The sequence below is a fragment of the Solanum lycopersicum genome, chromosome 4, assembly GCF_036512215.1.
Source record: "Solanum lycopersicum chromosome 4, SLM_r2.1".
NCBI lineage: Eukaryota > Viridiplantae > Streptophyta > Magnoliopsida > Solanales > Solanaceae > Solanum > Solanum lycopersicum.
In genome coordinates this window covers 22,532,859-22,550,459 of record NC_090803.1, presented here as the reverse complement: position 1 = coordinate 22,550,459, position 17,601 = coordinate 22,532,859, and the positions used below count along the sequence as shown (strand labels likewise).

The window sequence follows — 17,601 nt, the reverse complement described above, 5'->3', positions numbered from 1 at the left end:
CGAAAGAGCATCTGGTTGAGATAAATGACACACCATATTCAAGAAATGTGTGGTTTTTCTTTGAAAAAGAATATACCAACCACAATGTACGAAGATTGGAGACATCATCACAAGAAATAAAGTGATGTTTTAATTAGGGGAGTATAATATGCGTTGCATTCTTTTTCCCTTGACCGAAGTTTTTTCCCTCTGGATTTTCCTGGCAAGGTTTTTAATGAGGCAACAAATAGTGCGTATCAAAAGATATGTGTACTCTTTTTCCTTCACTAGAATTTTTTCCCACAGGGTTTTTCCTAGTAAGGTTTTAACGAGGCACATTATTTATGGACATCCAAGGGGGAGTGGTATAAATACATTGAATTATGTGGATAGTCCATAAAGTTGGTACATGAACAACCATCCATATTCACTAGATTCATGAACCTTTTTGGATAAGAATGTATCTATTTATTATGATACTTAATATGGTGACTTTTGGAGTGGTTTCTCACTTTATAAATAGGATTGTTCATTCACTATTGTATGAGATACAGATGAGATTCGCATACACTTGAATAAGAAGAAAATTCCTCTTCTTCTATCTACTTCTCTTGTCTTCTTCTCTTTATGATTATATTCTTATGATTTTGATTTTATAACAGAGAATGATTATTTCTCAAAGTTGGAGAGAGATTCTTTACTTTTAAAGAAAAATTCAAAGCTCAAAGGTACTTTCTTAGTTCCATATTAATTGATCACTTTTTATTTTATATGATATTTTAGAAATCCAAAATAAGAAGATATTTTTACTAATCCATTCCTTATATCACCAAACTATCTACACTATCTGCTATCACATAATAATCTACCATCACTTGCGGAAAAAAATCCGATGAATTATGGTGTTTCTAAAAATGCACAACAAAATACCAATAAACCACATCATATCCACCATGTTCACTATCAATTAAAAATAATAACATTCTAAGAATGATGCATAATTTTTATTGTTTATTAAAGAAATAAATCCAGTCAATCGTTGCACCAGACTATTACCAAAGCATATAAATTTTATACTAAACCACAATAACATACAATTTAAATCAACGACTAATTACCAAAATGACAAAATACTGATTGTGAGAAAAAAAAACACTAAATCAATCATTGGTTGTTCAAATACGTGATGTGTCTCATTGCCTGTTGTGTTTTATTAGAATTGAAAATTTATTGGGATCCATATTTGAACAATAAATCAACGTACAAAGATGCTTTATTTTTTTTAAAGACCTTTCTTCGTGGGAGATAATATATAACAAATTTGAGTAAATTAGGAAAGGTAAAATAATCAGAGAAAATCAAGGAATATATGATAAGTGTGACTTACTAATTCTATGTTTTAATTTTTCTTTTTATAAATTCTAGTTTTGAAAAAAAAAATTATTAGTGAAAAAATAGTAAATATAGTAGCAATAAGATATTTTAGTTGTAAAAATAAGCTTTTTGCCCAGACCCCGGTTTATAACTCTGTTTGTCACTTGAGTTCTTCTATTTACGACTTTATCATCTGGACATTTAAAATTATTAAAAGACATTATTATAAACATCTTTACCCATTGACTAAGCTTATGTAACATTTTTACTATTGAGTCAGATAAAAAGTGTGATTACACGCGTTTAAAAGCGAATGAGTATCATTACTTTAAAATTAAAAATATAAAAACTAAAAGAAAAAGTATAATAATTAAAAAAATTAAAAAAATCTCATCCCTTGAAAATCTACTGTATGCTTCTTCGTCTTCCTCCGAGTTTCTCCCAACCCCACCATCACCACACACAACCACTCCTTCTATCTCTTTCCACACTTAATGACCATAAAATGAAATAGGATGAACAAGAGCTACACATAAGTTTTAGAAGTTAACTTGTTAAAATGTTGATAAATGTCTTTTAAAGTTTAGTTTAAAGGGTTTTGAGTTCAAAAGTCAAAGGACAATCATTATTTTTTGAAACTACTCTTTTGAGCTAATCTGCTGTCACAATCAAAATTCACATGTCGTGAAGACATATCTACGTTCCCAACCAATAGGTAAGTCAACCCAACATATTTTATCAATTTTTAATTAAACAGTGAGAAAAAGGTAAGCACTAAGTTAAAATTGTCAACATAAAGCTCATTATAAATACGAATCACCCAAGAATTGGTGTCATAAATACAAGAACTTCTAAAATACGATAAGTCTAAAACTAAAATGACAAATTCAACATAAGGAATATCCTATCCGAATACTTATTAACATAATAAGTAAAATATAGAGGGATGTGTGGGTCACGGAACAGCCAAGACGCTCACCACAACTTCAAGACACTCGAAACTCAGACTCAAATTGTTCACGAGATGTGCTTTTACTCGGAATCGAATCTGCACCACAAAGAGTGCAACAAATGTAGTATGAGTACGAAACCACGTGTACCCAGTATATCTCATGACCAACAACAAAGAAGTAGTGACAGGAGTTTATGTAAGAAAGATCAATTATTTAATTAAACAAGTCTATATTACACTTACCAGTTTCATCAAATAGAGCTAATCAACATAAACTACTTTCCAACCACCAAATAAAACACACTATCATCAACAATGAAGAATGTGATGTGATGAAATGCAATGCAATATGATACCATGAAATGATATGTATCATAATACCTGGTACTCTCTCAATAGTGTATACATGATACTCATTGATAATAATCGAGAGTTTATGACCCATGTGGGACTCGCGATGTCCATATACTGAAACAGACGATCTCCACGTGTCTGTGCGGACGATCTCAACTCACTTTCATAAAATCAAACAACTTTCGCACGAACAGTCTCCACGGGCTCAAATGACAATCTTAACATCTCACCATCCCAGCACGAATGATCTCCATGTGCCCAGTTTATACTCAATCTCATGTCAATGCATGTACACAATATTATTTCAATAAAGAGGATGATAATACATCTCAATCAATCTATATTAACATAATACATAACCACCTCAATTATCACAACTATATGGGTGCATAAAGAAAAACACAATCAGACAAAGAATTCAAGTCAAGTAATAAATCATCTAATGCCCATATGCTTTTGTATTCTCGGATTTCAACCCGAATTTTATAGTAATAAACTTTTCATTTATATCACCGGTACTCGTATCAATGCCCGTGACAACATTGGTATAATACCCCATCTTTCGCCCTTAACCATTGTCTATTCCATTTTTAATATTTAATTAGAAAAACATCCTTCAATAAGTCTAAAAGTCTTAACATATCTCAAAGTGTCGAACTCGTGCCACGAATCATCTAGATAGTTTCTTCGCTTATCGCAAAGTTTTGGAACATTCCCAATCTACCAATTATGCAACATTTATAAGTAAGTGAGTTTGTAGATATTCAAATTATTATATGTCTGTCATAGACCCTAAAACTCAATCATACTCTAATCAAGCTCTAAATTTTGATATAATTTATATGCCAAATTTATCATATTTACTAAATTTTAAGCCAAGAATATAACCTTAATCTCTACAAAATACCCAAAAATTCAATGTCACATCATATATTATACACCTATAATCAATTACCTATTTCAATATATAAAAAATAGTATCTTAATTTGATAAATAATTAAAATAAGAATTGATTCCACTAATTATCAGCACCACTCAAAACACAAGAAGTCTGCAACGTTACACAAAAAATGCATAATTTTCTAAAGGTCATTACTAATGCCAATCATTGGCATGATTGCCAATTATTGGGCTAAGATTCTTAGTAAATCATTTTTAATTTTATCAATAAAATTTTTAAAAAACTAAACCATGGCCATTTATATGAAATTATTATTTTAATGTAATAAAAGAGAAAGGTTTTTAAAACCCCTTTTGCACTACACTGCGAGACAGAAACCAAAAACCCCAACCCTGCATTGTTTTTCATTCTTGTAATCATTGTCTAATGATTGCCTCCTAATTATTATTACGTAAACAACCATCCCATTCAACCTAATAAATATACTAAATTTTGTCAAGCTTCTCAATACCAAGTGACAACAAAATAATACACCATTAATATATTCTTTCATACTAACAATTCATAATACTTATGTGCACTTATGCCGAAATTATAGTCAGCTAAAAAAAGATTTTTACCTAAAGTATTTGTTTTTCCGTCCTCTTCGCTCTGTATTCTACGTCTCACAATTTAGTTTCCAACTCTTTTGTTTTCCCTTCTCCTCTAAACTGACTCCACTAACATATTTTAATTACATGGGCCAAAAGTAAAGGGGTATTAAAAGAATTATGGACTTGTCACTATCTATTTACAATATTAATTATTTAATAAAAATTCCTCAACTAGATACTAGTATTCATTGAATATTTTAAAGTTTTCAATTTAAATTTTATGAAAAGAGTCAAAATAGTCCTAGTTCTCAAAACGACCAAGCGGGTCATTACATGTGTTATACTAGCTTTAGACGGCTCAATCCTTTTGTTCAAATGAGCGTCTAAGTCTGAATATCTGAACCAAATTGATCTATTTCTTGTGTGATATCAACTCTTCCTTCAGTTAGTTGGGTTGTCACGTATGTCATATGTTTTCTACTGTCGTGCTCCAAAAAAGGATAAAGATAAATACAAAGGAAAAAGTCATGCAAATATCGTGGAAGAGATGGAAGATGCAAATGACCTCTGCTCAATGATATCGTATTGCAACTTAGTTGGAAATCCCAAGGAGTCATTTCTCAAAACAGGTGACACTCGACATATTTGGTCTGCGAAAGAAGCCTCTGCAATATTTTTGTGTTGTTGAAGTTTGGCATTTTGTTTGAGGGATAAAATCATGTGTATATGACTCATACCTTTAGAACATCGATTGTAGGGATTAAACGTCCGGTACGACTCCCCAATGACCACCCTAAGGGTCCTTGAGGAGGACCCAAAGTTTGAACCCGAAAACTATCAAATGAGTGACCTACAGTAGGCCATCTACGACCTGTAAGTCCATTGAAGGTTTGTAAGTGTGATACTAAGTCAAGACTTAGCCTAGGTATCTTTAGATCCATTTACAAGTCTCAATCACAATCTACGAACTGACAGAACAACCTGTGAACCCACCTACGGTCCATAGGTGGCCACAGTGTTGATGTCAAGTTTTCGGCCAAGCCAAGGGTGGTTTGGTATATTTTATTCTTGCTAATTAAATGCATGGACAATTATTTTTAGTGTTTTTAGGTATTTTGAGTGTATTAAAACATTTAAACCCTCATTTACACTTTGAACACTTAAATCAAAACCTTTCCTTCCCAAAAAGGTTCTCTCTAGAACTCCATTGAAGAGTCATAGCTTTCAAGTCAATCTCTTCAAGTTTTCTCAAGATTTTTTCAAGGTAATTTCATGAATTCTCATCATTTAGGTATGTTGACCCTTTATCCTTGATTAGTCTTCCATTCAAGGAGACGATCCAAAATAGATTTTAAAACTTTTCAAAAGGTTAAAATCCTACATTCTTATCTAAGAATGGGATCATTGTTAAAATATTTTAAAGCATTTATATTGATGAATTTAAGGTTTGGTTGATGATTTTAAGTTAATTTTATATGGTATTATCCAAGTCATTTTAATTTTTAATATTTAGTTTATAATGATAACATGTGTAGCTATAATGTAAATATGTTAATTTTAGTTAGTAGAATTTTCGTTTAATGTTAGTGACATAAAAAAAATCGAATAAAAATGGAAGAAGAAAAAATATATAATAATAATAATAATAAAAATAAAAAGGAAAAGTTAAAAAATAAATGTGAGAAAGAATATAATAAAAAAAGGGGAAAAGAGAAAACAGAAAAAAATAAATAATAGAAAAAGAAGTATAAAAATAATATTAAAAAAACATGCAATTGAAGAGGAAAGAATTTTTTTTGAAAGTTTCTTTGTCCAAACAGAAAAAAAATAAGTTGAATAATAATAAAAAAAACAAATAAAACCTTGAAAATATAAAAATAATAATAATAATAATAATAAAATAATAATAATAGTAAAAGATGAGAAGGTAAAAAGAGAAAAAAAAGAAACGTAAAAAAATAGAATTAAAAAAATAATAATAACAAAAAAAAAGTACAATAAAGAATATTTTATTTTATTCTGCTTTGTTTGATTTAATTTATATGCGTATATATATTTTTAGTTAAAGGGCATAGATTAATAAAATAAGGTAGTTTTAATATATTTAAATTAATTAAAGAATGACGGTAAATACATTTGTTTTACCAATAGAATATTCAAAAAATTAGTTTAAGTCATAAAAGTCCATAAAGTGACCGTGCTAGAATCACGGGACTCTAGGGGATGCCTAATACCTTCCCCTCGGTCAATAGAATTCCTTACCCGAACTGGTTCGCAGACCAAACAAAGAGTCATTTACTTTTGATTAGGGATTAAACAAAAAAGGTGACTTCGAACACCGTAACTCAATTTCAAGTGGCAGCTCTGAAAAAATTGAAATAATCCCCTAATTAATAACGTCACTTAAATTGGAAAAACCCTTGCGCCGCTGCGCGAAAAAGGGGTGTGACAGCTCTGGCAACTCCAGTAGGGACTAGAATTCGAGTTTGTAAACATGGACTTCTACATGACTTTGATATTTATTTACGTACGTATCAATTTGTGGATATTGTGTTTATGACATAATATATTATTTCCATGATTATTTACCCTTTTGATAATATGTGAATTATCATATAACTATCTTTCCTCGCGCATCCATCTGAGTCTTCTGAGATATTTTAATCGGAGATGCGATTACGCTCCCGAGCCATGAGATGTCAGAGATGCGGCAACGCTCCTAAGAAGGATTCTATAGTAACACATGTCTTAGGATGAGAAGGACTAACAGTGAGGCCAGAAAGCCCTGCTACTGGTAAGCTGTCCCTTCTTTACTCGAGTAGTCCGCTCGTTTTACGGCCAGTCTAGACACCTTCCCTATTAGGTTGTTTACCTAGTAAAACAAGCCTTAACTATGACTATCCTATTAAGGATTCGATTTATTTGCATCATGCATAATGTTGAATTAATGAGGAGCTCGACACAGGGGTCGAACTTGTCAAGGAGAAGTATCCTTACTTAAGACTATCATTTACATTATTTGTGTTACTTGTTGAATTATTTGAAAGACTATACAAATGTTGATCGGCTTTAGATGAATGAATTATAACAAAAAAATTAATTAAAACGAAAAATATAAATTTAAAATTTTGACGTATTCCTTTTATTAAACACAATTTTCTCTATCAAAATTTATATTTATTTTACAAATAGAAAAATTTATCATTACCATCGAGTTTTTCTATATAAAACAAAAAAAAGGTTGGAAATTTAATTAACAAAAAATAAAATACAATTGAATATACTAATATTTTTTGGAAAAATTTTGAGGGCTACTTATATATTTTTTCTTCTTCTCATTCTTCCTTTAATAATCATATTTTTAAATAAATAAATAAAAATAAAACAAACATAAAAAAATAAAAAAATTACTTTTTTTCTGTGTATGATTTTAACGTTATTCTTATTAAAAAAATATTTTGTTAAGCCTAATTTGTCACTATCATAATATAGAAAAATATGAATCTATATAGAAAGGGAGATAAGAGACAAAGAGAGGATCAATCAGCTTGATTCATGATATTGGATAAGGCCCCGACACTCTCGAAGACATGGTATGAAAATATGACAAACCATGGACGAGGAATGATGTTCAAACGCTTGGAATTTCTACGAAGCCTTTTGTACGTTGAGCCACGACGGGATCTGATAGAAGCACTAGTGCATTTTTGGGACCCATTAAGGAATGTATTCCATTTTTCTGGTTGTGAACTCACCCCCACCCTTGAGGAGATAGGGGCATTCATTGGAAAGGGTACACATCTTCACAAAGGAGAGCCTATGATACCAAAACATATTAATGAGAGGAGGTTTCTAGAATTACTACATATAAATGAGAATGATATAGGTGGTTGTCTCGATAATGGATGGGTTCCGTTAGAATTTTTGTACAAAAGGTATGGCAAAAGTGATGGAAAGAAACTCCGTAATAATGAGTGACGTCTTACCAGGGAAGCACACAATTATGATACCTTCGTGGTGGCTTTTTTGGGGATCATGGTATTTCCAAAAAAAGGGAGGAAAGATTAGCATGAACTTGGCTGCAGTCATTACAACTTTTGAGAAAAAGCCTGATATCACCCTCGTACCAATGATTCTGGTAGACATCTATCGTGCTCTAACTATTTGCAAGGATGGAAAAGACTACGTTTAGGGACGCAATATGTTATTACAACTATGGATGATTGAACACATGCGTCATCCCCCTTATGTGGTGGACATTAAAGTAGAATGAAATGATTACATTGGAGGCCACAAAGAAAGAATCAAAGCTCATAGTTTTTTGAAGGGTATTGAAGCTTGGAAGCAAAACCTCAATAATCTGACTGCTGGCAAGATTGTGTGGAATTATCATTGGTTTCCGTCGGCCGAGGTGATATACATGTCTACTTTTCGATCATTCATTGTCCTAACGGTCTTCGAGGTGTCCAACCTTACATGCCACTTAGAGTTATGCGACAACTTGGGCGACGCCAATTTCTACCACCTAATGAAGATATGCGAGAATTCATGTATGAGTTTCATCCCGAGATACCTTTAAGGCAATATGAGATATTTACGATTTGGGGGGGGGGGTTGCATACTCTCAAGTCCCCACGATATGGTGAAGGATCGCACAAGAGGTGAGGTGGACCAAGCATACTTAGACATGGTTCATGATCAGCCCTTCCTAAGGTTATGCCAGAAGGGTCAATAAAAGGACCTATAGATCGAGAAGCGGAAATTGAGATTAAGAGTAAGGAAGATCGCCTCAAAGTCGAAAGAATCTATAAATATACTCTGGATATCCCAAGTAAAGACCTGGAAAACCCTAAAGAGGAGTTGGCCCAACGTGATGCGATATTTGAAGTTAAAGTTAGAAAACACCGCTCTACCATTTTAACCTTGCAAGAAGACTTGGGCATTGCCACAGGCGCTATGGAGCAACATGAAGAGGAGTATAATAAAGAAAAGGCCCAACTTATGTGCGCACAGTCTAGACTCCAAACTCAAGTTAAAGCCTCTATGGAACGGGAAAGTGAAACAGCAAGGCGTTTCAGTGCTTACCATGCAGACTGTGAGATTGAGAGAGGTCAAAGGATAGTAGACGATATGCACTCCACCTTCAAATTGAAGAGCTCCAAGAACAAAGGGAAAATTTAACGCATGAAGTCAATACTGCTGACCACTGGTTACACAATTGTTATGACAATATGGATGAAGCCAGAGACTGAATACTACAACTCAGAGATGAACTCAACAATGTTTATGCTAGATATTTACACCAGAACGATGAGAGGTTGGGCCGACAGGCCCATGCTTTGGCTCCATATCTACCAAACTACGCAAGATCTGATTCATGAGCCAAAAATGATACGTAGGCAACCAAGGGGGTTCGATCCAAATGTTTTTCTGTTCTTTTTTCTCTCTCTTTGAAAAAAAATCAAAAAAATAAAATAAAAAATAAAATAAAATAATAATGATAATCATAATAATAAAAGATAAATAAGTATATAAATAAATATAATAATAAAATAATAAACAACTAAGGAAGAGAAGAATACCTGTAAGCCGGGATGAAACATAAGGTTCTCCATATTAGATGTATGTATGTGGATGCAATGTGCATAATTTCTTAACACTAATCGGTTTGTTACTCCATTTAGAGAGAGAGAGAAATAAAGAGAGAGACACTAGCTTAAAGGTAGTTTGTTTGTGGTTAAACTGGCATCACATCCTTACAACACAAGATCTAAAGGGAAACATAAAATGACCCCCAAAGACGGAAATGAATCGAACAATGATGAGATCCAGAACCAGATGACTTCACAAGAAACAGGGACAACAAAAGAGATAAGGGCATTAAAGCAACAAATGGTAGAGATGTACGAGGCTTGGATGAGTGGACAACCTCCACCGTCTTTAATCTGGGACTATTTTAATACAAATATGTCTCGCCCTATCCAGGTGTCGACAAGTGATCCGATATATCCCCCTGGATTCGGCCCCTATGCTAAAACATCAATCTCTCTGGAACTTCTATGGTGCACCCTTCGAATACACTTATGATAAGTAATCCACTCTTTGTATCAACTGCCTTGACTAACAGCATCCTGCAGCCAACGATGGTGCCAAAATCCAACAGCGATCCTCTGCTCAAAGTTCGGCGTGATCACAGTTACACTTTTGAAGAGGCCATAAAAATTCTAATCTCTCATCCCCACATTCATCAATATATTTCCCCTGTCGAAATTGAGAAGATGGTCAAGAATGAGGAATATGAAGAAATGACTAAGAAAATGAAGAGTTTGGAACAGAGTATAAAAGATATGCAAGGACTAGGAGGCCACAAAGGCATCTCATTCAGTGACTTGTATATGTTTCCTCACGTCTATTTGTCTGCTGGTTTTAAAACTCCAAAGTTTGAAAAATACGATGGTCACGGAGACCCCATAGCTCATCTAAAGAGATATTGCAACCAATTGAGGGGCACAGAGGGCAAAGAAGAGTTACTTATGACGTATTTTGGGGAAAGATTAGTAGGGATTGCATCTGAATGGTTCATAGATCAGGATATCACCAACTGGAACACAATGATGATTTGGCTCGATGTTTTATACAACAATTCCAATATAATATTGACATTGTACCAGATCGCTCTTCGTTAGCCAACACGAGGAAAAAGACCACGGAAAATTTTCGTGAATATGCTATCAGATGGAGGGAACAAGCTTCTAGGGTTAAACCACCGATGAAGGAGCGAGAGATGATTGACGTTTTTCTCCAAGCACAAGAACCTGATTACATTCACTATCTGCTTTTTGTCGTCTTGAAGACATTCGCTGAAGTTATTAAGGTAGGGGAAATGGTGGAAAATGACATCAAGTTTGGAAAGATTGTAACTCAATCTGCCTTAAAATCCACAATGCAAGTGTTTCAAAATGGTTCTGGAAATATTGGAGGGAAGAAGAGATGGCAGGATTTGGCCACTATTGTATCAGTGCCTAGGACTCATGTCCAAGATAATTCCCCACACTATTATTTTCCTTCCCAAGCTCCACAATATTTTTTCCATACACTCCATATCATGTTTTTAATGCACAACCAATTGCACCCCCTTCTTATCCACAATGGCGTGCACCAACTCCACAACATCATCCACCACCCCCACAAGTTCATCAAAATACTGCTAGAATTCCTTTCCGTCCTAGACCAAAATACAAGAAGGGAAATGGCGTTAAAGATGAGTTTACTCCTATTGGGGAGTTCTATGATAGCTTGTTCGAAAAATTAAGCTTGTTGAATGTTTTGAGTCCTATTGGGAGAAAGATGTTGAATCCTCCCCCAAGAAATTTGGATTATTCATAACATTGCACATATTGTTCTAATGCCCCAGGGCACAACATAGAGAGATATTGGTATTTGAAAAGGGCCATTCAGGATTTGATCGATTCTAATCGAATTATACTTGAAAGTCCGAATGGACCCAACATCAATCAAAATGCATTGCCGAGGCATAATGAAACAAACATGCTAGAAATGATTAAGGTTCATGAAGAGTTTCCATCTCTGTATAAGCCAATCCTTAAGGTTGGAACTAGCATTGAGAAGTCGGCAAATGTTGTTGATTTGACAAAAATGATGCCCTTAGGGGCGGAAAGTAGGTTAGAAAAGTTGAGTCCATCAAACACACCACTCTTAACTATGAAAGGAGCCCTTGAAGATGTTTGGGAAATTCCGAGTAAGGCAAAATCATTTGACCCAAAAAGTCCAAACCAACCTATCTTGATCGTGCAAGGGGCCCATATTCCTCCTGTGATTATCAGGCCAGTATCCCAGCTCCCAATGACTAATCCCAAAGTTGTTCCTTGGAATTATGAGACTACTGTCATGACATACAAGGGCAAAGAAATTAATGAAGAAATAGATGAAGTAGGAGGAATAACCCGTTCAGGAAGATGTTATATCCCGAGGGAATTAAGGAAAACTAAAAATGACCAAATACAAAAAATGAGTCCAGTCACTGAAGGAGGGGCAGAGGAATTCCTAAGGAAGATGAAACTATCAGACTACTCCGTGGTGAAACAATAAAGAAAAACTCCAGCCCAAATTTCTTTGTTGTCTTTGCTGATACATTCTGATGAACATCGTAAGACAGTAATGAAAATTTTGAATGAAGCACATGTTCCTAGTAAAGTTACAGTGAGTCAGTTAGAGAAGATTGCTGGGAGAATATTTGAGGTAAATAGCGTCACCTTTTCAGATGATGAACTAGCCAAAGAAGGTAAAGGACATAACCAAGGCCTACATATCACTGTAAAGTGTTAGCTTTCATATGTCACTCGAGTTCTACTTGATGGAGGATCTAGAGCAAATATTTGTCCTTTATCAACTCTACAAAAATTAAATGTTAGTGCTGAAAGGGTCCGACCCAACAATGTATGTGTTAGACCTTTTGATGGGTAAAAAACAGATGTCATTGGTGAGATAGAGCTTGTACTGACCATAGGGCTTGTAGATTTCGGTGTGAATTTTCAAGTGTTGGATATAAATGCGTCCTACAATCTATTGTTGGGAGGCCATGGGTGCATAGGGCTAGAGCAATCCTTTCAACGTTGCATCAAATGATTAAGTTTGAATACGACCGACAAGAAGTGATTGTTCATGGTGAGGGGGATTTGTCGATCTACAAAGACTCTTTCTTCCCTTTTATCAAGGCGAATAATGAGAATGAGACATTGGTTTATCAAACTTTTGAGGTAGTGGTTATTGAGCATGTCCCCAAGGGGAGTGTCATTTCAAAACCAAAGATGTCCATCACGTTTGTAATGGTGGTGAATGAATTGCTGAAACATGGGTTTGAGCCGGGTAAAGGCTTATGAATCTGCTTGCAAGGGAGAGCTTATCCAGTGAGTCTATGAAAGAGCATCAGTACTTTTGGCTTAGGCTAACAACTTAGAGTCGAGGACAAAATGAATGTAAAGAAGCAGAAGAGAGATGTATGGTCACTTACCAAGCCTATACAACCAATCTACGAACATTTCATAAAAGCCCGCACAACAGAATCTTATCAATCATCTTTTCCAGAGCCAGTGACGAAAGTAAGCGAAGAAAGGATCAACTATTTTCAAGATTTATTTGTCGAGGTTGATATGGTGGAACTCGGAGAAGTCACTAGCGACAAAGATGTGCAATTCATTGGTTCTGATGTCAAGACAAACAATTGGGAGGCCACCCCTCTCCCCGTTAAAGAAGAGTCTTGGTAGTCTGTCTTGTTTTTTATTTTGTTATCCAATTCATTCAAGGATTGTAATTTGGATTTTATCTCGTCGTTTTATTTCGAACTCTCTATTTCCCTTTTCTATAGGATGTAATTGCATCTTTATTTCAGTCTAATATATTTGTTCGTTTTCTTTTATAAAATTCTTTCTATGCCGATTCTAGTGATATGACATGCATGCAGAATTTTTTGCCAGATCTTAAAATACAATCTAATCTTCGACCTAATATTGAAATAATAAGTTCAGAAATTGAATATGATGAAGACAGAGTATTTGAAGAAGTAAGGAGGGATTTCAATCATTTTGAAAATAAGTCAAATCCAAACATGAGTGAAATTTAGACGATAAATTTGGGGGATCAGGAAATTATTAAGGAGACTAAGATAAGTGTACATGTTCGACATCAAAAAGACGATATAATCCATGCCCTGTTTTATTACAAAGATGTTTTTGCGTCATCTTATGATGACATGCCTGGATTAAGCACTGACATGGTTGTTTACAAGTTGCCAATTGATCCTAATTTTCCTCCGATAAAGCAGAAGTTGAGAAAACTCAAAACCGACATGAGTTTAGTAATTAAAGAGGAGATCACAAAACAACTTGAGGCCAAAGTAATTCTAGTCGCTCAATATCCTTCTTGGTTAGCCAATATCGTACCCGTCCCTAAGAAAGACGACAAAGTTCAAATGTGTGTTGATTATCATGATTTGATTAAGGAAAGGCCAAAAGATGATTTTCCTTTGCCTAATATCCATATTTTATTGGATAATTGTTCTAAACATGAGGTTGCATCTTTTGTGGATTGTTAATGCGGGCTACTATCAGATTATTATGGATGATGAAGATGCAGAAAAACATCTTTTATCACTCCATGGGGTACATATTATTATCGTGTTATGCCTTTTGGATTAAAAAATGCAGGGGTAAATTATATGAGAGCAATGACAACCATGTTTCACGATATGATGCATAGAGAAATCGAAGTTTATGTGGATGATGTTATCATTAAATCTAAAAAATAGTCAAATCATATGAAAGACTTAAGGAGATTCATGTGAAAGGCTCTGCAGGTATGATCTCAAGCTTAATCCTACAAAATGTGTGTTTGGAGTACCATTGGGGAAGCTTTTGGGGTTTATAGTCAGTCGAAGAGGTATCGAGTTGGATCCTTCAAAAATAAAAGTAATTCAAGAATTTTCACCTCCAAGGAACAAAACTGAGGTTATGAGCCTTCTAGGAAGGTTAAACTACATCTGCAGATTCGTTGCTCAACTCACAACAACTGGTGAGCCTATCTTTAAGTTGTTGAAAAAGAATGCCACAGTCGAGTGGACCGAAGAATGTCGAGAAGCTTTTGAAAGAATTAAGAACTACCTATCAAATCCCCCTGTGTTGGTTCCTCCCGATCCGGGAAGACCTTTGATATTGTATATGTCAGTACTGGATAATTCTTTTGGTTGTGTACTGGGTCAACATGATGACACTCAGAAGAAAGAGCGGGCCATTTATTACATCAGCAAGAAGTTTACCGTTTACGAAGCAAAGTACACCCTTCTTGAAAGAACATTTTGTGCCCTAACTTGGGTAGCACAGAAGTTTAAACATTATCTTTCATCTTACACTACTTATCTCATTTCTCGTTTGGATCCATTGAAATATATTTTTCAAAAGCCCATGCCTACAGGCAGGCTTGCGAAATGGCAAATATTGCTCACAGAGTTTGACATTACCTATATAACGCGGACCGCAATGAAAGCTCAAGCATTGATAAATCATTTGGCTGCAAACCCTATTGATGAAGAATATGAACCACTTAAAACCTATTTTCCAGATGAAGAGATATATTGTATCGATGAATTTATTCACGATAACAATCAAGGTTGGAAGTTATTCTTTGATGGTGCCTCTAACAGGAAATGAGTTGGAATAGGAGCTGTTCTTATGTCTGAATCAGGGGAATATTACCCTATATCAGCCCAACTTAGATTCTATTGTACTAATAATCTGTCTGAGTATGAAGCATGCATTTTGTGCCTGAGGTTGACTGTTAACATGGGCATCCAAGAATTATTAGTGCTAGGAAACTCAGACTTACTAGTTCATCAAATTCAAGGAGAATGGGAAACTCGAGACCCAAAGCTCATACCATATCAACATTGTTTACAAGGTCTTTGTCAAAAATTCATATCGATAAAGTTTAGACACATTTCCAGAGTTTACAATGAGATTGCAGATGCATTGGACACTTTATCTTCGATGCTCCAACACCCTGATGACACTTATATCGACCCTTTATACATACAAATTCGTGATCAACATGCTTATTGCAACATGATTGAGGAGGAATTTGATGGTAAGCCTTGGTTTCATGATATCAAAACATATCTTCAGTCTGGAGAATGTCCGTCGGATGTAACGAGTAATCAAAAAAGGACTATTCGACGACTAGCAAGGGGTTTTTTTTAAGCGGAGGCATACTGTACAAGAAGACACCCAATTTAAGTCTTCTAAGGTGTGTAAATTCTCAAGAGGCTTCCACAATCATGACTGAAGTACACTCAGGAGTTTGTGGACCTCATATAAATGGATATGTTCTAGCCAAGAACATACTTCGAGCAGGATGTTATTGGCTCACCATGGAGCGGGATTCCATATGATTTGTTCGTAAATGTCATGAATGTCAAATACATGGTGATTTGATATATTGTCCCCCTTCTGAGTTGCATGCAATGTCTGCTCCATGGTCTTTCATGGCATAGGGAATGGATGTGATTGGACCGATAGAATCAAAAGCATCGAATGGTCACAGGTTTATCTTGGTGGCTATTGATTATTTACAAAGTGGGTGGAAGCAGTAACTTTCAAGTCAGTGACCAAGAAGGTCGTGGTGGATTTCATCCATTTCAACATCATCTGTGTCGGTTTGGTATTCCAAAGGTGATTATAACTGATAACGCCGCAAATGTCAATAGCCACTTAATGCAAGAGGTATGCTACCAATTTAAGATTGAGCATCGAAATTCGACTCCGTATCGCTCAAAGGCAAACAGGACTGTAGAAGCTGCTAACAAAAATATAAAAAAGATACTTCGTAAGATGGTGCAAAGTTCTCGACAATGACAAGAAAAGTTGCCTTTTGCTTTGTTGGGTTATCGCACTACGGTCCGTACGTTAGTGGGCGCTACCCTATTTTCACTGGTATACGGGACTGAGGCAGTTATACCTACAAAAATTGAGATCCCATCTTTAGGAATTGTTGTGGAGGCAGAAATTGATGGTGATGAGTGGACCAAAGCAGAGTTAGAGCAATTAAGTTTGATTGATGAGAAGCGTCTGCCATCAATATGTCATGGACAATTATATCATAAAAGAATGGCACGGGCATACAACAAAAAGGTGCGTCCCACACATTTTGAAGAGGGTCAATTAGTGTTGAGACACATTTTGCCACATCATGCCAAAATCAAAGGCAAATTTTCTCCAAATTGGAGAGGACCATTCGCTGTTAAAAGGGTATTACCCAATGGTGCTCTTTACTTAGCAGATATAGAAAGCAAAGTGACAGAAACGATCGTCAATGCTGATGTTGTGAAAAGATATTACATATGATTTGAGTTTCGATATTAGAAACCCTTATGTTTGGGCTCGACATTTCAAGGGTTGATTCAATGGAATCTCTAGGTTATGCTGTTTCCTTGAGTTTTACAAAAAAACACAAATTGCCTGAACTACGTTCGACCTGATTCTTGTTTCAGCAAGATACGTAGGCATCCCTAATGTTGGGTTCGGTTCAACCAAATACAAATCCAAAAATTTATATTGTAGTACACTGGGGCAAAAGTCGTTTGTTTATTCACTTGGTTTCTCATCTCAAAGCTCAAAATCAACCACATCATCTAAAGTAAAAAAAAAAGTCTTTGCATCAACCCTTGATATGTCGAGAGTAAGTTGGTTAAGGGTAGGAAAAAATCCTGAATGGGCACCATAAGACAAAAATGAGTAGAAAGAAATAAGAATGAGAGAGGCTTATTGGTAAAAATCCTAAGTGGGCACCGTAAGGCGAAAAAGAGTTGAATATAAGAGAGTCTTATTGGTGAAAATTCTGACATGCACCATAAGGCGGACGTGAGCTGGAGCAATTAACA

General features: G+C 35.0%; 1 protein-coding gene across 1 annotated transcript; it reads left to right on the top strand.

Annotated features, from left to right (window-relative positions):
- Positions 1–16,255: 16,255 nt before the first annotated feature.
- LOC101263307 (uncharacterized) lies at positions 16,256–17,065 on the top strand. Its single transcript, XM_004237256.1, has 2 exons — positions 16,256–16,562; positions 16,674–17,065. Exons 1-2 carry the CDS (start codon positions 16,256–16,258, stop codon positions 17,063–17,065), a joined length of 699 nt encoding a protein of 232 aa, XP_004237304.1.
- Positions 17,066–17,601: the final 536 nt, after the last annotated feature.